Source organism: Pseudophryne corroboree, chromosome 9, assembly GCF_028390025.1.
Source record: "Pseudophryne corroboree isolate aPseCor3 chromosome 9, aPseCor3.hap2, whole genome shotgun sequence".
NCBI classification, from domain to species: Eukaryota; Metazoa; Chordata; class Amphibia; order Anura; family Myobatrachidae; genus Pseudophryne; species Pseudophryne corroboree.
In genome coordinates, this window is record NC_086452.1 from 161303934 (window position 1) to 161330852 (window position 26919).

Consider the following 26919-nt stretch of genomic DNA (forward strand, 5'->3'; position numbering starts at 1 on the left):
ACGAACAACTGCTCCCTGGACCTCGCCTTTATAAGGAGATCGTCCAAGTACGGGATAAGTACTTCGGCCATTACCTTGGTAAATACCCTCGGTGCCGGGGACAGATTAACGGCAACGTCTGGAATTGGTAATGACAATCCTGTACCACAATTTTGAGGTACACCTGGTGACGAGGGTAAATAGGGACATGCAGGTAAGTATCCTTGATGTCCAGTGATACCCTGAAATTTTCCAGGCTTGCAATAATCGCCCTGAGCGATTCCATTTTGAACTTGAACCTTCGTATATAAAAGTGTTCAAGGATTTCAATTTTAGAATGGGTCTCACCGAACCGTCTGGTTTCGGTACCACAACATTTTGGAATAGTAACCCCGGCCTTGTTGAAGGAGGGGTACCTTGATTTCACCTGCTGGAAGTACAGCTTGTGAATTGCCGCCAGTACTACCTTTCTCCGAGGGCAGCAGGCAAGGCTGATGTGAGGCAACGGCGCGGGGGGAGTCGTCTCGAACTCAAGCCTGTATCCCTGTGATACTACTTGCAGAACCTAGGGATCCACCTGTGGGCAAGCCCACTGATCCCTGCAGTTCCCGAGACGCGCCCCCACCGCACCTGTCTCCACCTGTGGAGCCCCAGCGTCATGCGGTGGACTCAGAGGAAGCGAGGGAAGATATTTGATCCTGGAACTGGCTGACTGGTGCAGCTTTTTCCTTCTTCCCTTGTCTCTGTGCAGAAAGGAAGCGCCTTTGACCCGCTTGCTTTTCTGAAGCCGAAAGGACTGTACCTGAAAATAATAAGAATTTACTTACCGATAATTCTATTTCTCATAGTCCGTAGTGGATGCTGGGACTCCGTCAGGACCATGGGGAATAGCGGGCTCCGCAGGAGACAGGGCACATCTAAATAAAGCTTTTAGGATCACATGGTGCGTACTGGCTCCTCCCCCTATGACCCTCCTCCAAGCCTCAGTTAGGTACTGTGCCCGGACGAGCGTACACAATAAGGAAGGATCTTGAATCCCGGGTAAGACTCATACCAGCCACACCAATCACACCGTACAACTTGTGATCTGAACCCAGTTAACAGTATGATAACAAAAAACGAAGTAGCCTCTGAAAAGATGGCTCACAACAATAGTAATAACCCGATCTTTGTAACAATAACTATGTACAAGTATTGCAGACAATCCGCACTTGGGATGGGCGCCCAGCATCCACTACGGACTATGAGAAATAGAATTATCGGTAAGTAAATTCTTATTTTCTCTAACGTCCTAGTGGATGCTGGGACTCCGTCAGGACCATGGGGATTATACCAAAGCTCCCAAACGGGCGGGAGAGTGCGGATGACTCTGCAGCACCGAATGAGAGAACTCCAGGTCCTCCTTAGCCAGAGTATCAAATTTGTAAAATTTTACAAACGTGTTCTCCCCTGACCACGTAGCTGCTCGGCAAAGTTGTAATGCCGAGACCCCTCGGGCAGCCGCCCAAGATGAGCCCACTTTCCTTGTGGAGTGGGCCTTTACAGATTTAGGCTGTGGCAGGCCTGCCACAGAATGTGCAAGTTGGATTGTGCTACAGATCCAACGTGCAATCGTCTGTTTAGACGCAGGAGCACCCATCTTGTTGGGTGCATACAATATAAACAACGAGTCAGATTTTCTGACTCCAGCTGTCCTTGAAATATATATTTTTAATGCTCTGACAACGTCCAGTAACTTGGAGTCCTCCAACTCGCTAGTAGCCGCAGGCACCACAATAGGCTGGTTCAAGTGAAAAGCCGAAACCACCTTAGGGAGAAAATGAGGACGTGTCCGCAGTTCTGCCCTGTCCGAATGGAAAATCAGATATGGGCTTTTGTATGATAAAGCCGCCAACTCTGAAACTCTCCTGGCTGAAGCCAGGGCCAATAGCATGGTTACCTTCCATGTAAGGTATTTTAAATCTACCGATTTTAGAGGCTCAAACCAATGAGATTTGAGAAAATTCAAAACTACGTTCAAATCCCACGGTGCCACTGGAGGCACTATTGGGGGTTGTATATGTAGTACACCTTTGACAAAAGTTTGTACTTCAGGCACTGATGCCAATTCCTTCTGGAAGAAGATTGATAAGGCCGAAATTTGAACTTTAATGGACCCCAATTTTAGGCCCATAGACAATCCTGCTTGCAGGAAATGTAAGAATCGACCCAATTGAAATTCTTCCGTTGGAGCCTTCTTGGCCTCACACCACGCAACATATTTCCGCCAAATGCGGTGATAATGTTGTACAGTCACTTCCTTTCTAGCCTTAATCAAGGTAGGAATAACTTCCTCTGGAATGCCCTTTTCTTTTAGAATCCGGCGTTCAACCGCCATGCCGTCAAACGCAGACGCGGTAAGTCTTGGAACATACAAGGTCCCTGCTGAAGCAGATCCCTTCTTAGAGGTAGAGGCCACGGATCCTCCGTGAGCATCTCCTGAAGTTCCGGATACCAAGTTCTTCTTGGCCAGTCCGGAGCCACCAGTATTGTTCTTACTCCTCTTTTCCGTATAATTCTCAGTACCTTTGGTATGAGAGGCAGAGGAGGGAACACATACACTGACTGGTACACCCACGGTGTTACCAGAGCGTCCACAGCTATTGCCTGAGGGTCTCTTGACCTGGCGCAATATCTGTCCAATTTTTTGTTGAGGCGAGACGCCATCATGTCCACCTTTGGTTTTTCCCAACGGTTCACAATCATGTGGAAGACTTCTGGATGAAGTCCCCACTCTCCCGGGTGAAGGTCGTGTCTGCTGAGGAAGTCTGCTTCCCAGTTGTCCACTCCCGGGATGAACACTGCTGACAGTGCTATGACATGATTCTCCGCCCAGCGCAGAATCCTTGCAGCTTCTGTCATTGCTCTTCTGCTTCTCGTGCCGCCTTGTCGGTTTACGTGGGCGACTGCCGTGATGTTGTCCGACTGGATCAACACCGGCTGACCCTGAAGCAGCGATTTTGCCAGGCTTAGAGCATTGTAGATCGCTCTTAGCTCCAGTATATTTATGTGAAGGGACGTCTCCAGGTTTGACCACACGCCCTGGAAGTTTCTTCCCTGTGTGACTGCTCCCCAGCCTCGTAGGCTGGCATCCGTAGTCACCAGGACCCAGTCCTGTATGCCGAATCTGCGGCCCTCTAACAGATGAGCACTCTGCAACCACCACAGGAGAGACAACCTTGTTCTTGGTGACAGTGTTATCCGCTGATGCATGTGCAGATGCGATCCGGACCATTTGTCCAGCAGATCCCACTGAAATGTCCGTGCATGGAATCTGCCGAATGGAATCGCTTCGTAAGAAGCCACCATCTTTCCCAGGACTCTTGTGCATTGATGTACTGACACAGTTCCTGGTTTTAGGAGGTTCCTGACAAGTTCGGATAACTCCCTTGCTTTCTCCTCCGGGAGAAACACCTTTTTCTGAACCGTGTACAGAATCATTCCCAGGAACAGCAGACGAGTTGTCGGGGTCAATTGAGATTTTGGAAGATTCAGAATCCACCCGTGTTGCTGAAGCACTACCTGGGTTAGTGCTACACCGACTTCCAGCTGTTCTCTGGACTTTGCCCTTATGAGGAGATCGTCCAAGTAAGGGATAATTAATACGCCTTTTCTTCGTAGAAGAACCATCATTTCGGTCATTACCTTGGTAAAGACCCGAGGGGCCGTGGACAAACCAAACGGCAGCGTTTGAAACTGATAATGACAGTCTTGTATCACGAACCTGAGATACCCTTGGTGTGAGGGGTAAATTGGGACATGCAGATAAGCATCTTTTATGTCCAGGGACACCATGAAGTCCCCTTCTTCCAGATTCGCTATCACTGCTCTGAGTGACTCCATCTTGAACTTGAATTTCTGTATGTACAGGTTCAAGGATTTCAGGTTTAGAATAGGTCTTACCGAACCGTCCGGCTACGGTACCACAAATAGTGTGGAATAATACCCCTTTCCCTGTTGTAGGAGGGGTACCTTGACTATCACCTGCTGAGAATACAGCTTGTGAATGGCTTCCAAAACCGACGTCCTTTCTGAGGGAGACGTTGGTAAAGCAGACTTTAGGAACCGGCGAGGGGGAGACCTTTCGAACTCCAACATGTAACCCTGAGATATTATCTGCAGGATCCACGGGTCCACTTGTGAGCGAGCCCACTGATTGCTGAAAATCTTGAGTCGACCCCCCACCGCTCCTGAGTCCGCTTGTAAAGCCCCAGCGTCATGCTGATGGCTTTGTAGAACCCGGGGCGGGCTTCTGGTCCTGGGCAGGGGCTGCTTGCTGCCCTCTCTTACCCTTTCCTCTGCCTCACGGCAGATAAGACTGTCCTTTTGGTCGCTTGTTTTTATAGGAGCGAAAGGACTGCGGCTGAAAAGACGGTGTCTTTTTCTGTTGGGAGGGGGTCTGAGGTAAAAAAGTGGATTTGCCGGCAGTTGCCGTGGCCACCAGGTCCGAAAGACCGACCCCAAATAATTCCTCTCCTTTATATGGCAATACTTCCATATGCCTTTTGGAATCCGCATCACCTGACCACTGTCGCGTCCATAAACTTCTTCTGGCAGATATGGACATCGCGCTTACTCTTGATGCTAGAGTACAAATATCCCTCTGAGCATCTCGCATATAAAGAAAGGCATCCTTTAATTGCTCTAGAGTCAATAAAATACTGTCCCTATCCAGGGTATCAATATTTTCAGTCAGAGAATCCAACCACACTACCCCAGCACTGCACATCCAGGCTGAGGCTATTGCCGGTCGCAGTATAACACCAGTATATGTGTATATACTCTTCAGTGTAGTTTCCAGCCTCCTATCTGCTGGATCCTTGAGGGCGGCCGTATCAGGAGACGGCAACGCCACTTGCTTTGATAAACGTGTGAGCGCCTTATCCACCCTAGGGGGTGTTTTCCAGCGCGCCCTAACCTCTGGTGGGAAAGGGTATAATGCCAATAACTTCTTGGAAATTAGCAGTTTTCTATCTGGGTTAACCCACGCTTCGTCACACACGTCATTCAATTCCTCTGATTCTGGAAAAGCTACAGGTAGTTTTTTCACCCCCCACATAATACCCCTTTTTGAGGTACCAGCAGTATCAGAGATCTGCAAAGCCTCCTTCATTGCCGTGATCATATAACGTGTGGCCCTATTGGAAAATACGTTTGTTTCTTCACCGTCGACACTAGATTCATCTGTGTCGGTACCCGTGTCGACTGACTGAGGTAAGGGACGTTTTACAGCCCCTGACGGTGTCTGAGACGCCTGAGCCGGTACTAACTGGTTTTCCGGCCGTCTCATTTCGTCAACTGACTTTTGTAATGTGCTAACATTATCACGTAATTCCATAACTAAAGCCATCCATTCCGGTGTCGACTCCCTAGGGGGTGACATCACCATTACCGGCAATTGCTCTGCCTCCACACCAACATCGTCCTCATACATGTCGACACACACGTACCGACACACAGCAGCCACACAGGGAATGCTCTAATCGAAGACAGGACCCTCTTAGCCCTTTGGGGAGACAGAGGGAGAGTTTGCCAGCACACACCAAAAACGCTATAAATGTATATAAACAACCCTAGAAGGTGTTGTTTTTGATATAAGCGCTTTTAATATATCAATATCGCCAAATTATGCCCCCCTTCTCTTTGTTACCCTGTTTCTGTAGTGCAGTGCAGGGGAGAGTCCTGGGAGCCTTCCTCACCAGCGGAGCTGAGCAGGAAAATGGCGCTGAGTGCTGAGGAGAATAAGCTCCGCCCCTTTTCCGGCGGGCTTTTCTCCCGGGTTTTAAGAAAACTGGCCTGGGTTAAATACATACATATAGCCTTAATGGCTATATGTGATGTATTTATTTTGCCACTAAAGGTATTTAATATTGCTGCCCAGGGCGCCCCCAGCAGCGCCCTGCACCCTCCGTGACTGAATCAGTGAGACGTGTAGCAACAATGGCGCACAGCTGCAGTGCTGTGCGCTACCTTCATGAAGACTGAGGAGTCTTCTGCCGCCTGCTTTCCGGACCTCCGTCTTCAGCGTCTGTAAGGGGGATCGGCGGCGCGGCTCCGGGACGAACCCCAGGAGGACCTGTGTTCCGACTCCCTCTGGAGCTAAGTGTCCAGTAGCCTAAGACTCCAATCCATCCTGCACGCAGGTGAGTTGGAAATCTCTCCCCTAAGTCCCTCGATGCAGTGATCCTGTTGCCAGCAGGATTCACTGAGATTTAAACCTAAAAAAACTTTTTCTAAGCAGCTCTTTAGGAGAGCCACCTAGATTGCACCCTTCTCGGACGGGCACAAAAACCTAACTGAGGCTTGGAGGAGGGTCATAGGGGGAGGAGCCAGTACGCACCATGTGATCCTAAAAGCTTTATTTAGATGTGCCCTGTCTCCTGCGGAGCCCGCTATTCCCCATGGTCCTGACGGAGTCCCAGCATCCACTAGGACGTTAGAGAAACGGTGCTTTCTTTTGGCTTTTGTGAGGAACCTGAGGTAAAAAAAAATTCGTCCCAGCTGTTGCTGTGGATACGAGGTCCCAGAGACCATCCCCAAACAATTCCTCACCCTTATAAGGCAGAATCTCCATGTGCCTTTTAAATGCAGCATCATCTGTCCACTGCCGGGTTTCTACTACCCTCCTGGCAGAATGGACATTGCATTAATTCTGGATGCCAGCCGGCAAATATCCCTCTGTGCATCCTTTATATATAAGACAACGTCTTAAATATGCTCAATGTTAGCAAAATATTATCCCTGTCTTAGCGTATTAATATTATCTGACAGGGTGTCAGAACACGCTGCAGCAGCACTATTTATGCTGAGGCAATTGCAGGTTTCAGTATATAACCTGAGTGTGTAAATACAAACTTCAGGATCGCCTCCTGCTTTTTATCAGCAGGTTCCTTCAAGGTGGCCGTATCCTAAGACGGCAGTGCCATCTTTTGACAAACGTGTGAGCGCCTTATCCACCCTAAGGGATATCTCAAACGTGACCTATCCTCTGGCGGGAAAGGGTACGCCATCAGTAACTTTTTAGAAATGACCAGTTTCTTATCGGGGGAAACCACGCTTCTTTACACACTTCATTCATTCATCTGTTGGGGGAACAAAACACTGGCTGCTTTTTCTCCCCAAAAATAAAACCCCTTTTATGTGGTACTTGGGTTCATGTCAGAAAATGCGCAACACATTTTTCATTGCCGAGATCATGTAACGGATGTTCCTAGTGGATTGTGTATATGTCTCAACCTCGTCGACACTGGAGTCAGACTCCGTGTCGACATCTGGGACTGCCATCTGAGGTAACGGGCGTTGTTTGAGCCCCTGATGGCCTTTGAGACGCCTGGGCAGGCGCGGGCTGAGAAGCCGGCTGTCCCACAGCTGTTACGTCATCCAGCCTTTTATGTAAGGAGTTGACACTGTCCGTTAATACCTTCCACCTATCCATCCACTCTGGTGTCGGCCCCACAGGGGGCGAGATCCCATTTATCGGCCTCTGCTCCGCCTCCACGTAACCTTCCTCATCCAACATGTCGACACAGCCGTACCGACACACCGCGCACACACACATGGAATGCTCTGACTGAGGACAGAACCCCACAAAGTCCTTTGGGGAGACCGAGCGAGAGTATGCCAGCACACACCAGAGCGCTATATAATGCAGGGATTAACACTATAACTGAGTGATTTTTCCCCAAATAGCTGCTTGTATACATATATTGCACCTAAATTTAGTGCCCCCCATCTCTTTTTAACCCTTTGAGCCTGAAAACTACAGGGGAGAGCCTGGGGAGCTGTCATCCAGCTGCACTGTCAAGAGAAAATGGCGCCAGTGTGCTGAGGGAGAAGCCCCGCCCCCTTTTCGGCAGACTTTCTCCCGCTTTTTCTGTAATACTGGCAGGGGTAATTTTACATCTATATAGCCTCTAGGACTATATATGATGTATATTTGCCAGCCAAGGTGTTATTTATTGCCCTCAGGGCGCCACCCCCCAGCGCCCTGCACCCATCAGTGACCGAAGTGTGAGGTGTACATGAGGAGCAATGGCGCACAGCTGCAGTGCTGTGCGCTACCTTGGTGAAGACCGAAGTCTTCTGCCGCCGATTTTCCGGACCTCTTCGTGCTTCTGGCTCTGTAAGGGGGACGGCGGCGCGGCTCCGGGAACGAACACCAAGATCGGGTCCTGCGGTCGATCCCTCTGGAGCTAATGATGTCCAGTAGCCTAAGAAGCCCAAACTACCACCTGTTAGGTAGGTTCGCTTTCTTTCTAGGTGCTCAGGAGAGCCCCTAGTGTGTATCCAGCTCAGCCGGGCACAAGAATCTAACTGAGGTCTGGATGAGGGTCTTAGTGGGAGGAACCAGTGCACACCAGGTAGTCCTAAAGCTTTCTTTAGTTGTGCCCAGTCTCCTGCGGAGCCGCTAATCCCCATGGTCCTTACGGAGTCCCCAGCATCCACTTAGGACGTTAGAGAAAATAAGAATTTACTCACCGGTAATTCTATTTCTCGTAGTCCGTAGTGGATGCTGGGAACTCCGTAAGGACCATGGGGAATAGCGGCTCCGCAGGAGTCTGGGCACAACTAAAAGAAAGCTTTTATACTACCTGGTGTGCACTGGCTCCTCCCACTATGACCCTCCTCCAAGCCTCAGTTAGGATACTGTGCCCGGAAGAGCTGACACAATAAGGAAGGATTTTGAATCCCGGGTAAGACTCATACCAGCCACACCAATCACACCGTATAACTCGTGATACCATATCCAGTTAACAGTATGAAATTTAACTGAGCCTCTCAACAGATGGCTCATAAAAATAACCCTTTTGTGAACAACTATGTACAAGTATTGCAGACAATCCGCACTTGGGACGGGCGCCCAGCATCCACTACGGACTACGAGAAATAGAATTACCGGTGAGTAAATTCTTATTTTCTCTGACGTCCTAGTGGATGCTGGGAACTCCGTAAGGACCATGGGGATTATACCAAAGCTCCCAAACGGGCGGGAGAGTGCGGATGACTCTGCAGCACCGAATGAGAGAACTCAAGGTCCTCCTCAGCCAGGGTATCAAATTTGTAGAATTTTGCAAACGTGTTTGCCCCTGACCAAGTAGCAGCTCGGCAAAGTTGTAAAGCCGAGACCCCTCGGGCAGCCGCCCAAGATGAGCCCACCTTCCTTGTAGAATGGGCTTTTACTGATTTAGGATGCGGCAGTCCAGCCGCAGAATGCGCCAGCTGAATTGTGCTACAAATCCAGCGAGCAATAGTCTGCTTAGAAGCAGGAGCACCCAGTTTGTTGGGTGCATACAGGATAAATAGCGAGTCAGTTTTCCTGACTCCAGCCGTCCTGGAAATATAAATTTTCAAGGCCCTGACTACGTCCAGTAACTTGGAATCCTCCAAGTCGCTAGTTGCCGCAGGCACTACAATAGGTTGGTTCAAGTGAAAAGCAGATACCACCTTAGGGAGAAACTGGGGACGAGTCCTCAATTCTGCCCTATCCATATGGAAAATCAGATAAGGACTTTTAAATGACAAAACCCCAATTCTGATACACGCCTGGCCGAAGCCAAGGCCAATAACATGACCACTTTCCACGTGAGATATTTTAGATCCACGGTCTTTAGTGGCTCAAACCAATGTGATTTTAGGAAATTCAACACCACGTTGAGATCCCAGGGTGCCACTGGAGGCACCAAGGGGGGCTGAATATGCAGCACTCCTTTTACAAATGTCTGAACTTCAGGTAGTGAAGCTAGTTCTTTTTGGAAGAAAATCGACAGAGCCGATATCTGTACCTTAATGGAGCCTAATTTTAGGCCCATAGTCACTCCTGCCTGTAGGAAGTGCAGAAATCGACCCAGATGAAATTCCTCTGTTGGGGCCTTATTGGCCTCACACCAAGCAACATATTTCCGCCATATGCGGTGATAATGTTTTACCGTTACATCTTTCCTGGCTTTAATCAGCGTAGGAATGACATCCTCCGGAAGTACGGGATAATTAAAACTCCCTTTTTTCGAAGGAGTATCATCATTTCCGCCATTACCTTGGTAAACACCCTCGGTGCCGTGGACAGTCCAAACGGCAGCGTCTGGAATTGGTAATGGCAATTTTGTACCGCAAATCTGAGGTACTCCTGGTGAGGATGATAAATGGGGACATGCAGGTAAGCATCCTTGATGTCCAGGGATACCATGTAATCCCCCTCGTCCAGGCTTGCAATAACCGCCCTGAGCGATTCCATCTTGAACTTGAACTTTTTTCTGTATGTGTTCAAGGATTTCAAATTTAAAATGGGTCTCACCGAACCGTCCGGTTTCGGTACCACAAACAGTGTGGAATAGTAACCCCGTCCTTGTTGAAGTAGGGGCACCTTGACTATCACCTGCTGGGAATACAGCTTGTGAATTGCCTCTAGCACAGCCTCCCTGCCTGAGGGAGTTGTTGGCAAGGCAGATTTGAGGAAACGGCGGGGGGGAGACTCCTCGAATTCCAGTCTGTACCCCTGAGATACTACTTGCAAGATCCAGGGATCCACCTGTGAGCGAGCCCACTGATCGCTGAAATTTTTGAGGCGGCCCCCCACCGTACCTGGCTCCGCCTGTGGAGCCCCACCGTCATGCGGCGGACTTGGAAGAAGCGGGGGAGGACTTTTGCTCCTGGGAACCTGCTGTTTGTTGCAGCCTTTTTCCCCTACCTCTGCCTCTGGACAGAAAGGACCCGCCTTTTCCTCGCCTGTTTCTCTGGGTCCGAAAGGACTGTACTTGATAAAACGGCGCTTTTTTAGGCTGTGAGGGAACCTGGGGTAAAAATGCTGACTTCCCAGCTGTCGCTGTGGAAACTAGGTCCGAGAGACCATCCCCGAATAACTCCTCACCCTTATAAGGCAAAACTTCCATGTGCCTTTTGGAATCTGCATCCCCTGTCCACTGCAGAGTCCATAAGCATCTCCTAGCAGAAATGGACAATGCACTTATTTTAGATGCCAGCTGGCAGATCTCCCTCTGTGCATCTCTCATGTATAAGACTGAGTCTTTTATATGCTCTATGGTTAGGAGAATAGTGTCCCTGTCTAGGGTGTCAATATTTTCTGACAGGGAATCTGACCATGCAGCGGCAGCACTGCACATCCATGCTGACGCAATAGCTGGTCTAAGTATAATGCCTGAGTGTGTATATACAGACTTCAGGATCGCCTCCTGCTTTCTATCCGCAGGCTCCTTTAGGGCGGCCGTATCCGGAGACGGAAGTGCCACCTTTTTAGACAAACGTGTGAGTGCTTTATCCACCCTAGGAGGTGTTTCCCAACGTGCCCTATCCTCTGGCGGGAAAGGGAACGCCATCAGTAATTTTTTAGGGATTACCAATCTTTTATCGGGGAAAGCCCACGGTTCCTCACACACTTTATTTAATTCTTCAGATGGGGGAAAAAATAAGAATTTACTCACCGGTAATTCTATTTCTCGTAGTCCGTAATGGATGCTGGGAACTCCGTAAGGACCATGGGGAATAGCGGGCTCCGAAGGAGGCTGGGCACTCTAGAAAGATCTTAGACTACCTGGTGTGCACTGGCTCCTCCCACTATGACCCTCCTCCAAGCCTCAGTTAGGTACTGTGCCCGGACGAGCGTACACAATAAGGAAGGATTTTGAATCCCGGGTAAGACTCATACCAGCCACACCAATCACACCGTACAACTCGTGATATGAAACACAGTTAACAGTATGAAACAATAGAGCCTCTCAACAGATGGCTCAACAATAACCCGATTTAGTTAACAATAACTATGTACAAGTATTGCAGATAAACCGCACTTGGGATGGGCGCCCAGCATCCACTACGGACGAGAAATAGAATTACCGGTGAGTAAATTCTTATTTTCTCTAACGTCCTAGTGGATGCTGGGAACTCCGTAAGGACCATGGGGATTATACCAAAGCTCCCAAACGGGCGGGAGAGTGCGGATGACTCTGCAGCACTGAATGAGAGAACTCCGGGTCCTCCTCAGCCAGGGTATCAAATTTGTAGAATTTTGCAAACGTGTTTGCCCCTGACCAAGTAGCTGCTCGGCAAAGTTGTAAAGCCGAGACCCCTCGGGCAGCCGCCCAAGATGAGCCCACCTTCCTTGTGGAATGGGCATTGACAGATTTTGGCTGTGGCAGGCCTGCCACAGTATGTGCCAGCTGAATTGTACTACAAATCCAACGAGCAATAGTCTGCTTAGAAGCAGGAGCACCCAGCTTGTTAGGTGCATATAGGATAAACAGCGAGTCAGATTTTCTGACTCTAGCCGTTCTGGAAACATATATTTTCAGTGCCCTGACAACGTCTAGCAACTTGGAGTCCTCCAAGTCCCTAGTAGCCTAGGCACCACAATAGGCTGGTTCAGGTGAAACGCTGACACCACCTTTGGGAGAAACTGGGGACGAGTCCTCAATTCTGCCCTATCCATATGGAAAATCAAATAAGGGCTTTTACAAGACAAAGCCGCCAACTTTGATACTCGCCAGGCAGAAGCCAAGGCCAATAACATAACCACCTTCCTCCACGTGAGATATTTCAGATCCACGGTTTTTAGTGGTTCAAACCAATGTGATTTTAAGAAACTCAACACCACGTTGAGATCCCAAGGTGCCACAGGAGGCACAAACGGGGGCTGACTCTGCAGCACTCCTTTTATAAATGTCTGAACTTCAGGTACTGAAGCTAGTTCTTTTTGAAAGAAAATCGACAGCCGAGATCTGTACCTTAATGGAACCCAATTTAAGGCCCATAGTCACTCCTGCTTGCAGGAAATGCAGAAATCGACCTAGTTGAAATTCCTCTGTTGGGGCCCTTTCGGCCTCACACCATGCAACATATTTTCGCCATATGCGGTGATAATGAGTTGCTGTAACCTCTTTCCTGGCTTTAGTAAGCGTAGGAATGACTTCCTCCGGAATGCCCTTTTCCTTCAGGATCCGGCGTTCAACCGCCATGCCGACAAACGCAGCCGCGTTAAGTCTTGGAACAGACAGGGATCCTGCTGCCGCAGGTCCTGTCTGAGTGGCAGAGGCCATGGGTCCTCTGATATAAATTCTTGAAGTTCTGGGTACCAAGCTCTTCTTGGCCATCCACGAGTATCGTTCTTACTCCTCGCCTTCTTATTATTCTCAGTACCTTTGGTATGAGAGGCAGAGGGGAGAACACATAAACCGACTGGTACACCCACGGTGTTACCAGAGCATCCATAGCTATCGCCTGAGGGTCCCTTGACCCGGTGCAATATCTTTTATAGCTTTTTGTTGAGGCGGGACGCCATCATGTCCACCTGTGGCCTTTCCCAATGGTGTACAATCCTATTGGAAGACTTCTGGAGGAAGTCCCCATTCTCCCGGGTGGAGGTCGTGTCTGTTGAGAAGATCTGCTTCCCAGTTGTCCACTCCGGGAATGAACACTGCTGACAGTGCTAACACATGATTTTCCGCCTATCGGAGAATCCTTGTGGCTTCTGCCATCGCCATCCTGCTTCTTGTGCCGCCCTGTTGGTTTACATGGGCGACTGCCGTGATGTTGTCTGATTGGATCAGTACCGGCTGGTTTTGAAGCAGAGGCCTTGCCGGCCTCAGGGCATTGTAAATGGCCCTCAGGTCCAGAATATTTATGTGTAGGGAAATAACCTGACTTGACCAAAGTCTCTGGAAATTTCTTCCCTGTGTGACTGCCTCACAGCCTCAAAGGCTGGAATCCATGGTCACTAGGACCTAGTCCTGTATGCCGAACCTGCGGCCCTCTTGAAGATGGGCACTCTGCAGCCACCACAGTAGAGATACTCTGGTCCTTGGAGACAGGGTTATCAGCCTATGCATCGGAAGATGCGATCCGGACCACTTGTCCAACAGGTCCCTCTGAAAAGTTCTTGTATGGAACCTGCCTAATGGGATTGCTTCGTAGGAAGCTACCATTTTTCCCAGGACTCGCGTGCAATGATGCACCGCTACCTATTTTGGCTTCAGGAGGTCTCTGACTAGAGATGACAACTCCTTGGCTTTCTCCTCCGGGAGAAACACTATTTCTGGTTTATGTCCAGAACCATCCCCAGGAACAGTAGACGTGTCATAGGAACCAGCTGTGACTTTGGACTGTTTAGAATCCAACCATGCTGTTGTAGCACTTTCCAAAATAGTGCTACCCCGACTACCAACTGCTCCTTGGACCTCGCCCTTATAACGAGATTGTCCAAGTACGGGATAATTACAACTCCCTTTTTTTGAAGGAGTATCAACATTTCGGCCATTACCTTGATAAAACACCCTCGGTGCCATGTACAGTCCAAACGGCAGTGTCTGGACTTGGTAATGGTAATCCTGTACCACAAATCTGAGGTACTCCTGGCGAGGATGGTAAATGGGGACATGCAGGTAAGCATCCTTGATGTCCCAGGATACCATGTAATCCCCCTCGTCCAGGCTTGGAATAACCGCCCTGAGCGATTCCATCTTGAACTTGAATTTTTGTGTTCAAGGATTTTAAATATAAAATGGGTCACACCGAACCATGCGGTTTCGGTACCCCAACCCGTGTGGAATAGTAACCCCGTCCTTGTTGAAGTAGGGGCACCTTGAGTATTACCTGCTGGGAATACCGCTTATTAATTGCCTCTAGCACAGCCTCCCTGCCTGAGGGAGTTGTCAGCAAGGCATATTTTAGGAAACGGCTGGGGGGAGACATCTCGAATTCCAGCTTGTACCCCTGAAATACTACTTGAAAGAAACAGGGATCCACCTGTGAGCGAGCCCACTAATTGCTGACATTTTTGAGACGGCCCCCCACCGTACCTGGCTACACCTGTGGAGCACCCGCGTCATGGTGTGGCCTCACAGGAGGCGGGGGAAGAATCTTGATTCTGGGAACAGGCTGACTGGTGCAGCTTTTTTCCCTCTACCCTTGTCTCTGTACAGAAAGGAAGCACCATTTGTTTCTGAAGCCGAAAGGACTGTACCTTTGTCTGTGAGGAAACCTGAGGTAAAATTATTTCTTCCCAGCAGTTGCTGTGGATACGAGGTCCCAGAGACCATCCCCAAATAATTCCTCACCCTCATAAGGCTCTCTATGCGCTTTTTAAGTCAGCATCACCTGTCCAGTGACAGGTCTCTAATACCCTCCTGACAGAATGGACATTACATTTATTTTGGATGCCAGCCGGCAAAATATCCCTCTGTGCATCCCCCATATATAAGACGACGTCTTTAATATGTTTTTATGTTTGCCAACTAGTATCCCTGTTTGACAGGGTCACCGACCACGCTGCAGCAGCACTATCTGCAGGTCTCAGTCTAGTACCTGAGTGTGTAAATACAGACTTCAGGATAGCCTCCTGTTTTTTATCAACAGGTACCTATTAAAGTGGCCGTATCCTAAGACGGCAGTGCCACCTTTTTTGACAAACGTGTGAGCGCCTTATCCACCCTAGGGGATATCTCCCAGCGTAACTTATCCACCTGGCGGGAAAGGGTACGCCATCAGTAACTTTTTATAAATTACCAGTTTCTTAACGGGGGAACCCACGCTTTCACACACTTCATTTATTCATCTGATGGGGGAACAAAACACTGCCTGTTTTTTCTCCCCAAACCTAAAACCCATTTTTAGAGGTGCTTGGGTTAAAGTCAGAAATGTATAACACATTTTTTATTGCCGGGATCACGTCACGGATGTTCCTAGTGGATTGTGTATATGTCTCCACCTTGTCGACACTGGAGTCAGACTCCGTGTCGACATCTGTGTCTGCCATCTGAGAGAGCGGGCGTTTTTGAGCCCCTGATGGCCTTTGAGACGCCTGGGCAGGCGCGGGCTGCGAAGCCGGCTGTCCCACAGCTGTTACGTCATCCACTCTTTTATGTAAGGAGTTGACACTGTCGGTTAATACCTTTCACCTATCCATCCACTCTGGTGTCGGCCCCACAGGGGGCGACATCACATATATTCGGCCTCTGTTCTGTCACCATATAAGCCTCCTCATTCAACATGTCGACACAGCCGTACCGACACACCGCAGACACACAGGGAATGCTCTAAACGAGGACAGGACCCACAAAAGCCCTTTGGGGGGACAGAGTAAGAGTATGCCAGCACACACCAGAGCGCTATATATATACAGGGACTAACTGAGTTATGTCCCTAATAGCTGCTTTTTATATAATATACTGTATACAGTGCCAATTTTAATGCCCCCCCTCTCTTTTCCCTCTTACTGTACTGTAGAATTGCAGGGAAGAGCCAGGGAGCTTCCATCCAGCCGAGCTGTGAGGGAAAAATGGCGCCAGTGTGCTGAGGAGATAGGCTCCGCCCCTTTTTCGCGGCCTATTCTCCCGTTTTTTATGGAATTCTGGCAGGGGTATTTACCTCATATATAGCCCCTGGGGCCATATATTGAGGTATTTTAGCCAGCCAAGGTGTTTTTATTGCTGCCTCAGGGCACCCCCCCCAGCGCCCTGCACCCTCAGTGACCGGAGTGTGAAGTGTGTGAGAGGAGCAATGGCGCACAGCTGCAGTGCTGTGCGCTACCTTGGTGAAGACAGAGTCTTCATGCCGCAGATTTTCCGGACCATCTTCTTGCTTCTGGCTCTGTAAGGGGGACGGCGGCGCGGCTCCGGGACCGAACATCAAGGCTGGGCCTGCGGTCGATCCCTCTGGAGCTAATGGTGTCCAGTAGCCTAAGAAGCCCAATCCGGCTGCAAGCAGGCGAGTTCGCTTCTTCTCCCCTTAGTCCCTCGCTGCAGTGAGCCTATTGCCAGCAGGTCTCACTGAAAATAACAAATTCTAAGACTATAACTTTCTAAGAGCTCAGGAGAGCCCCTAGTGTGCATCCAACCTCGGCCGGGCACGAAATCTAACTGAGGCTTGGAGGAGGGTCATAGTGGGAGGAGCCAGTGCACACCAGGTAGTCTAAGATCTTTCTAGAGTGCCCAGCCTCCTTCGGAGCCCGCTATTCCCCATGGTCCTTACGGAGTTCCCAGCATCCACTAGGACGTTAGAGAAACTACGGGTAGTTTTTTCTCCCCAAACATAATACCCTTTTTAGTGGTACCTGGGTTTATATCCGAAATGTGTAATACCTCCTTCATTGCCTCAATCATGCAACGAATGGCCCTAGTGGACATTAGATTTGACTCATCGTCGTCGACACTGGTATCAGTATCCGTGTCGACATCTGCGTCTGCCATCTGAGGTAGTGGGCGTTTTAGAGCCCCTGATGGCCTTTGAGACACCTGGGCAGGCACGAGCTGAGAAGCCGGCTGTCCAGCATTTGGCATGTCGTCAAATTTTTTGTGTAAGGAGTCGACACTTGCACGTAATTCCTTCCATAAAACTATCCACTCAGGTGTCTGCCCCGCAGGGGGTGACATCACTTCTATAGGCATCTGCTCCGCCTCCACATAAAATTTTCCTCATCAAACATGTCGACACAGCCGTACCGACACACCGCACACACACCGGGAATGCTCTAACAGAGGACAGGACCCCACAGAAGCCCTTTGGGGAGACAGAGAGAGAGTATGCCAGCACACACCAGAGCGCTATATAATGCAGGGACTAACTGAATTATGTCCTCTATAGCTGCTATAATATTTACTGCGCCTAAATTTAGTGCCCCCCCTCTCTTTTTTACCCTATTCTGTAGTGTAGACTGCAGGGGAGAGCCAGGGAGCTTCCTTCCAGCGGAACTGTGAGGGAGAAATGGCGCCAGTGTGTTGAGGGAGATAGCTCCGCCCCTTTTTCACAGACTTTTCTCCCGCATTAAGGATTCTGGCAGGGGTAAATATCACATATATAGCCTTCTGGGGCTATATATTGTGATTGTTTTGCCAGCCAAGGTGTTTTTATTGCTGCTCAGGGCGCCCCCCCCCAGCGCCCTGCACACTCAGTGACCGGAGTGTGAAGTGTGTATGAGGAGCAATGGTGCACAGCTGCAGTGCTGTGCGCTACCTTGGTGAAGACAGAAGTCTTCATGCCGCCGATTTTCCGGACTTCTTCTTGCTTCTGGCTCTGTAAGGGGGACGGCGGCGCGGCTCCGGGACCGAACACCAAGGCCAGTTCCATGCGGTCGATCCCTCTGGAGCTAATGGTGTCCAGTAGCCTAAGAAGCCCAAGCTAGCTGCAAGCAGGTAGGTTCGCTTCTTCTCCCCTTAGTCCCTCGTTGCAGTGAGCCTGTTGCCAGCAGGTCTCACTGTAAAATAAAAAACCTAAATTATACTTTCTTTCTAAGAGCTCAGGAGAGCCCCTAGTGTGCATCCAGCTCGGCCGGGCACAAAAATCTAACTGAGGCTTGGAGGAGGGTCATAGTGGGAGGAGTCAGTGCACACCAGGTAGTCTAAAAGCTTTCTTTTAGTTGTGCCCAGACTCCTGCGGAGCCGCTATTCCCCATGGTCCTTACGGAGTTCCCAGCATCCACTAGGACGTCAGAGAAATTCGATTTACCTGTCGTAGCTGTGGAGACAAGGTCCGAGAGGCCCTCTCCAAACAATTCCTCACCCTTGTACGGCAAAAACTCCATATGTCTCTTTGAATCGGCATCCCCCGTCCACTGTCAGGTCCATAAGACTCGCCTAGCAGAAATGGACATAGCGTTTATTCTGGAACCCAGTAAACTAATGTCTCTTTGAGCATCCCTCATATATAAGACAGCATCTTTTATATGCCCTAGGGTCATTAAAATGGTATCCTTATCAAAGGTCTCAATATCCGCTGATAAAGAATCTGTCCATGCTGCTACAGCACTACAAACCCAGGCCGACGCAACTGCCGGTCTGAGCATCGTACCAGAATGAGTGTAAATGGACTTCAAGGTAACCTCCTGCTTGCGGTCAGCAGGATCCTTGAGGGTAGCCGTATCTTGGGACGGGAGCGCTATCTTTTTTGATAAGCGTGTCAAAGCTTTGTCTACCCTAGGGGATGATTCCCACCATATTCTGTCCTTTGACGTGAAAGGATACGCTGTTAGAATCCTTTTGGGAATCTGCAGTTTTTTGTCTGGTGTTTCCCATGCTTTTTCGCATAATTCGTTCAGCTCATGTGAGGAGGGAAAGGTGACCTCAGGTTTCTTTCCCTTATACATGTGTACCCTCGTGTCAGGGACAGGGGGGTTCCTCAGTAATATGCAAAACATCTTTAATTGCGATAATCATATATCGAATACATTTAGCCACCCTTGGCTGCAATTTTGCATCATCGTAGTCGATACTGAAGTCTGAATCCGTGTCAGTATCTGTGTCAACTATTTGGGATAGTGGGCGCTTCCAAGACCCCGAAGGTCCCGGCGACATAGGGACAGACATGGGTTAACTCCCTGACTGTACCCTAGCTTCAGCTTTGTCTAATCTTTTGTGCAATAAATTAACATTAGCACTTAAAACATTCCACATATCCATCCAGTCAGGTGTCGGCGCTGCCGACGGAGACCTAATATTCATACACTCCCCCTCCTCCTTAGGTGAGCCTTCAACCTCAGACATGTCGACACACGCGTACCGACACACCACACACACAGGGAAGCTCTTTTCTGAAGACAGGTTCCCCACCAGGCCCTTTGGAGAGACAGAGTATGCCAGCACACACGCCAGCGCTATATGACCCAGGAAAAAACACAGAATGTTTACCCAGTAGCGCTTATGTATAATGTATATGCGCCTCTGTTCTGAGGTAACAATATAAAATATTTAAGTGCAAACTTGACACTGTAAAATTCCACATAACGCAAGGGGTCTTCAACATGTGTCCCTCCAGCTGTTGTGGAACAACATGTACCAGTATGTGTTGCTATGTATTTCCACAACAGCTACAGGGCCACATGGTGAAGACACCTGCCCTGAGGTAACAGTATAAAAAAAGAGTAAAGTGCAAACAGGGCACTCTGTAAAAAAAAAAACCTAATGTTTGGTTTGGCAGGTATCGGGGTACCCCCAATATTTGGATCACACTGCCGCACATTTTCTGAGGTAACAATATAAAAGGTAGCCCCAATATCTGGATCCCACTGCCCATTTTCTGAGGTAAAAATATAAAAGTTTAAAGTGCCAACAGGGCACTCTGTAAAATCAAAATAAATGTTTGGATTTGTAGGTATCAGGGTTGAGGATACAGTGCAAACAGAACCTTAAAACACAAACATTGTTTTATCACCCACTGCTCTAAGGCAGTTGTCTATATACCCGATATTCTGAGGATTGTGGGATTTGTGTTGGGGGATTTGAGGGAAGCTCATAGTTGTATGGACCATATGGGTGCTGTGGGTAGGCTGTGTCTTGCTGTTGTGCTTGTGTGGTATTCCCTATGGTACGTGCAAACGTGCGTTCAAAAAATGTCATCTGCCTATCATGCATGGTCATTAACTGCCTCATAAAAGTTTGATGCATTTCTTTTTCTGACGCAAGAAATCTCTCAAGCCGTGCATCTTCCTGGGCATTGAGCTCACTATCCGCCTCACGCAGGTGATCCACGATAATGGACTTCATTGCTCTGACCGTTTGTTCTGTTTTGTTCAGTTTCTTTTTCCGCTGTGGAACATTGTAGACTGTGAAGGGGATGAAACAGAATGTAAGCAATATAAAAATAGCAGTGGTAGCATATACGTGTTTGTGGCCTTCTCCCACCTGCACACTAGCTATACTCTGCAACATTACCATGATTCTATTAACAAATAGCAGTGGTAGCATATACGTGTTTGTGGCCTTCTCCCACCTGCACACTAGCTATACTCTGCAACATTACCATGCCTTTACATAGATTTTGTATAGGGACTGCTGCAACTGTATTTGTAATGGTAATACTTACTATTTGAGCGCAAAGTCGTGGTCTTGAGGTGGTTGCGACGTCTCCGCCTGAGACTGTGGTACGTACTAAATAGTGGCACTGATGGAATCATCATTGACGGTCGAGTCTTCAAAACTGCTGTCCGATATAAGCAGCGGGGATGATGGGCTGCATTGTGAGCTGGGAAGGCTGTGCTGTGTTTCGTCACAGTCCTCGTCGACTGACATCTGGCAGAGCTGGATGACGATAGTGCTATGGGATTTATCGCAGTTTTGCCGAAGACACTATAGCATAGGTCATAATATGCCCATTCCATACGCCCAGCACCACTTTTCTTGCGGTTATGGTCGTGTACTTTGGTGAATTGTCTGCGTAGTGCCTTCAATTTGTTAACGACTTGTTGCTGGGTTTTTTGGATGCCCCTTTCGGCCAGCATAAGGGATATGTTCTTGTAGACGATAGCATCCTTAACTGTTCCAGTCACCTGCCTTCTAATTTCAACCTCTCCCCGAATATTAAGCAGCTCTTTGATCTCTGTGTCTGACCAGGTATGGCTAGTCATGTTGCAGTGCTGGAGCTTCTGCTGCTGTATATTGTCTGTTTGTTTGGAAGCTGCTGCAATAAAAATATCTGTATGTACCCAGCGCGACTTCAGAGTGTTTTGTTTGCAAGCTGCCTCAATGCCTGCATGTGCCCAGCGTAGTGTTGTAGCTGCTGCAATAGATGTGCATCCGCGTTTGTTTGCTGCTGCGGTGCCTGCATGTGCCCAGCGTGTCATTCAGGGATGACATCATCTTCCAGTGCCCCAGAAGCACCAATCAGCGTCTCAGAGCGTTACTCGGGTCTGAAAACACGTAATGACCGTTTCCACTGCACCGTTATCAGTGTCATTACTGTGTTCTACCCAGGTAAATAGCCGGGTAGGATTCCCGGGTCACTCAACCCGTGTTGACCCGTTTCCACCTACTAAATACCTGTGTCGATGCGCGCCCCCGTGCAAAAACACGGGTAAAAACAGCTAGTGGAAAAGGGGTATTAGAAAGGCGAGAGCGCGATACATCCACTCCAGGGGATCACCCCCAAATTTTCTACCTTGAGGAGCAAATGGGAAAGTGCGCAAAACTTTTTGGACACTTGGAATTTGTCTGGATAGGTCATCTTACTCTGTAGATTCAGGGAGAGTGACATTAGGCTTATTTTGTACAAAGAAAAACGACTGCTTGACGCAACATCCTCTAGAGGGAGCTTTAACACATCCCATATAGCCAGAATTAGGGGTTCAATACCCTGAACAGAATCAGGATCCCCACTAACAGGATCCAGGTCATCCCCATCCTCCTGTAAATCATCATCTGTATCAGAGTAGAGCAGGTAACACACGCTTCTGTGGACCTGCATGAGGGGGGGCTGTACACCTGCCCTGGCAGCTAAATCTGCAACAGCTTGTTGTAGTAGCTGAGTCTTCTGCACATTAGCAGTGAGCTGGGATGACATCTGACATCATGGTTTTAAGAGACCCTAACCAGTGGGGCTCTGTACCCTCTCCCCCAACCCCTTCACTGATTTCTGAAGAGTGACTGCATTGTTCACATGAAACAGAATCAGATAATGGAGAGAATCTAGTGTGACATACACTGCACAGCTTGTGTTTACCCATGTTCACAGTAAGCACAACAACACAGTGATATTGCAAGCCTGCCCTAGTGTGTGTGTGTGTGTGTGTGTGTGTGAGAGTGTGAGTGTGTGAGAAAAAGAGAACACACCAGCACACCCTGAGCTGCACAGCCCCAGAGAGGCTGTCAGCTCCCTATAATACAGTAAACACCAACAATTTCTATCCTAAATAGGATGTATATAGTGTACACGAGCGGCTCTCCCCCTTTGCTACACCCTGTACCAGATATCCAGCGTGGCTGAGGATCAGGAAGCGCTGTGCGCGCCATCTGTGGTTTCAATAAGCAGAGGAAGGCGCCAAAACACCTCAGGTACCGCTCTGAGGTAGCTCCGCCCCCTCCAGTGGCGCCGGAGATACCTAATGTTACTATACTGGCAAAGTCTCTGTTTTAGCTCAAAACTTCACAACAAGTGTTAGTTAAGCGTTTATGCCAGTTTCCATACGGGGGATCTCGAGATCCACCGATCCACCCCCTGGGAGGGTCCCATACGCCACACCCGGGGGACCCCCCTAGCTGGGACCCCGGTTTCTACTCACCACATAGGTCACCTTCAGGCAGCGTTAGGGGTGTGCGGCGTGCTGTGGCTGTGACAGCCAAGGCGCAGTGCCCCGCTGAACAACCACCCCTCAGGATGGTGGTCCTGCAGCGGGGGAAGCAGCTTTGCACCTCGTAAGGCTGGTGACCGTGCCCCACCTAATTCCCATGGTGCAGGTATACTGTTGCCCGGACAGCATACCGAAAATAATAGAAATTGAATAAACTCTGGAGGTCAGAGATGTGCATCCTCTCCTGAGGGCACTTTTTTCTAAACTCCCTGTGGTAGGAGGCATACAGCGAAGGAGCCAGCACACCCAGCTGAAGAAATTTTAAGTGCGCTGACTCCTTTGGACCCCGTCTATACCCCATCGTACTAGATTTCCCCGAAATCCCTTATGGATGCTAGAGAAAAAAAAGTTTGTATTCAATTTTATGTTTAATGGACATTATAGGTGTCCATTAAACATATTTGTTCAATATTAGCCTAGTCAGCACCTTTATGTTTCAGAGGTAACGCATGCCAACCGAGTCCGCAAAAACCGCGGAGCAACAGGTTTTCCCCCATACGTTAAAATCTCTGATGTTTCCTTATCTTGTGGACTTTCCCTTCCAGCTTATGAAGCTGCAAGGAAAAGTCCACCTCATTAGTTTAATGTGAGGGGTAACCCCCGCTAGTTTACTCTCCCGATGCGGCTATTAAACATGCTCCTTTGTGTGTGATAAGTTGTGCCATTTGAGCTGTTTTTATAGAAGTAGATTACACTTCTAGTGCAGTTTCCGGTTTGTTAAGGGGGGGTACTCATGGAGCGATAATCTAAACAATCTGACTAGATTGCTTAGATTTTCAGCAAGATCTGTCCGTGTACCCCAGCCACTCCCCCCCCACAGCGATAGCTATGCGCGGCCCCGCGCGTCGCTATCGCTGCTAGATTGGCCAAATCTAGCAGGTCGCTCATTTCACCCGCTGGGTGAAATGAGCAGGCCCCCCGTCCCTCCCCACCCCGCATGCTCAGCACACATCTGCTGTGCTGAGCGGGGGGAGAGATGTGTGCTGAGCGGTTCGCTCTGCACACATCTCTCGCCTGATCTGCCGGTGAGTACTGGCCTTTAGTGAAATGAGCATAGTAGTTGTCAAACTGAGGAGTTAAACTGTCCACATAGATAGCAAGTTATAATGGAAAATATATATTGAAAGTAACATTACCACAAAGCAGTCATGTTCCAGATAAGGCATAACAATAACCACGTGGTCATTTTTCCTAAAGCAGTATTTTACTCCCATGACATTGTCTTCACCCCTAATGGAGAAAAAAAAAGAGAAAAAAAAACAATTCATGAATTCATCACAAAAACAAAACATACTGTACGAACACATTTACAATTGAAAAACATAAAAATATGCTTATTTTCCACACACTTTCTTTGAATATAGAAAAATGGATATCAATATTGATGTACAGTTTAAGATGGTCCTTAGCGCCGCACACTGTGGAAAACATGACATACATAGTTACTAAAAACAAATCTGCATTCATCTCTGAATAACCCCCTAATTCATCTGGCCGGTGTCTGCCTGGAAGTGGACCAATTTCTATTATTAGTGTCATAATAACTATCAGTTTCTATACTGGTTTACCTCTCAGGTACATACTTATGTTACCATCTCTATCAAGGACACAGACTCTATTATCTGATGTTTTGCCAATTTAGCAAAAAGTTGTAAAAGGTTTCATATTAAATGAGAAAATAAGATTTATGGTAAGACTTACCATTGTTAAATCTTTCTGCGAGGTGCACTGGTTGCCACAGGGAATAACATCAGGGTGTAGAGCTGGATCTTGATCAGAGGCACCAACAGGCTAAAGCTTTGACTGTTCCCAGGATGCATTGCACCGGCTTCTCTATAGCCCCACCTCCAGACACTGAAGCTCAGTTTGTTAACCAGTCCAATGCATTAGCAGGTAAGAGATGGTAGTAGTTAGTCACAGATCCACATTCTCACGAAAGGAAAAGGGACTAGTGGCTAATGCCTTACAAACCCAAAGAAGCTAAGTGCGTCATGGTGGGCGCCCTGTGGAAACCAGTGCACCTTGCAGAAAGATTTAACAATGTCAAGTCTTACCATAAATCTCCTTTACTGCAGCGGGATACACTGGTATTCCACAGGGAATAACATCGGAGATGTCTTAAAGCAGTTCCTCATGGGAGGTGTCGCACTGTAGCGGGCAAAAGAATCCAGCGTCCAAAGGAAGCATCCCGGAAGACTTAAGTATCAAAAGGCATAGAACCTAATGATCGTGTTCACCGAGGACCACGTAGCCGCCTTGCAAAATTGTTCAGCGGACGCGCCATGGCGGGCCGCCCAAGAAGGTCCAACAGACCGAGTAGAATGGGCCTTGATAGCAGCCGGAGCTGGGAGTCCAGCCTGCGCATAAGGTTGTGCAATCACCATTCTAATACATTTGCCTAAAGTCTGCTAATTTGCAGGCCAGCCACGTTTATGAAAACCAAAAAGTTCAAAAAGAGAATCTGATCTCCTGATAGAGGCAGTCCTTTCTACATATATACGGAGAGCCCGTACCACATCCAAAGACCGCTCTTTGGAGGTCAAACCAGAAGAGATAAAGGCCGGAACCACAATCTCCTGGTTAAGGTGGAAAGATGACATCACCTTAGGTAGATAACCAGGGCTAAGAACTGCCCAGTCACGGTGAAAAATCAGAAATGGTGGACGACAGGACAAAGCGCCTAAGTCTGACACGCTCCTAGCAGAGGCAATAGCCAACAGAAAAAATAAAAATTTACTCACCGGTAATTCTATTTCTCGTAGTCCGTAGTGGATGCTGGGAACTCCGTAAGGACCATAGGGAATAGCGGCTCCGCAGGAGACTGGGCACAAAAGTAAAGCTTTAGGACTACCTGGTGTGCACTGGCTCCTCCCCCTATGACCCTCCTCCAAGCCTCAGTTAGGATACTGTGCCCGGACGAGCGTACACAATAAGGAAGGATTTATGAATCCCGGGTAAGACTCATACCAGCCACACCAATCACACCGTACAACTTGTGATCTGAACCCAGTTAACAGTATAATAACAGAGGAGCCTCTGAAAAGATGGCTCCCAACAATAATAACCCGATTTTTGTAACTATGTACAAGTATTGCAGACAATCCGCACTTGGGATGGGCGCCCACAATCCACTACGGACTACGAGAAATAGAATTACCGGTGAGTAAATTCTTATTTTCTCTGACGTCCTAGTGGATGCTGGGAACTCCGTAAGGACCATGGGGATTATACCAAAGCTCCCAAACGGGCGGGAGAGTGCGGATGACTCTGCAGCACCGAAAGAGAGAACTCCAGGTCCTCCTCAGCCAGGGTATCAAATTTGTAGAATTTAGCAAACGTGTTAGCCCCTGACCAAGTAGATGCTCGGCAAAGTTGTAACGCCGAGACCCCTCGGGCAGCCGCCCAAGATGAGCCCACCTTCCTTGTGGAATGGGCTTTTACAGATTTTGGCTGTGGCAGGCCTGCCACAGAATGTGCAAGCTGAATTGTACTACAAATCCAACGAGCAATAGTCTGTTTAGAAGCAGGAGCACCCAGCTTGTTGGGTGCATACAGGATAAACAGCGAGTCAGATTTTCTGACTCCAGCCGTCCTGGAAACATATATTTTCAGGGCCCTGACTACGTCCAGCAACTTGGAGTCCTCCAAGTCCTTAGTAGCCGCAGGTACCACAATAGGCTGGTTCAGGTGAAACGCTGAAACCACCTTAGGGAGAAACTGAGGACGAGTCCTCAATTCTGCCCTATCCGTATGAAAAATCAGGCAAGGGCTTTTATAGGACAAAGCCGCCAATTCTGACACGCGCCTGGCTGAAGCCAGGGCCAACAACATTACCACTTTCC

General features: G+C 48.7%; 1 protein-coding gene across 2 annotated transcripts in view; it reads right to left on the reverse strand.

Annotated features, from left to right (window-relative positions):
* Window positions 1–26919, reverse strand: part of CDC7 (cell division cycle 7) — a 308046-nt gene that overhangs the window by 160673 nt on the left and 120454 nt on the right. For both annotated transcript variants that reach the window (XM_063939919.1, XM_063939920.1), the window contains exon 4: window positions 24214–24307. In XM_063939919.1, coding sequence (XP_063795989.1) covers window positions 24214–24307 — 94 coding nt within the window. The remainder of the gene's footprint in view (window positions 1–24213; window positions 24308–26919) is intronic.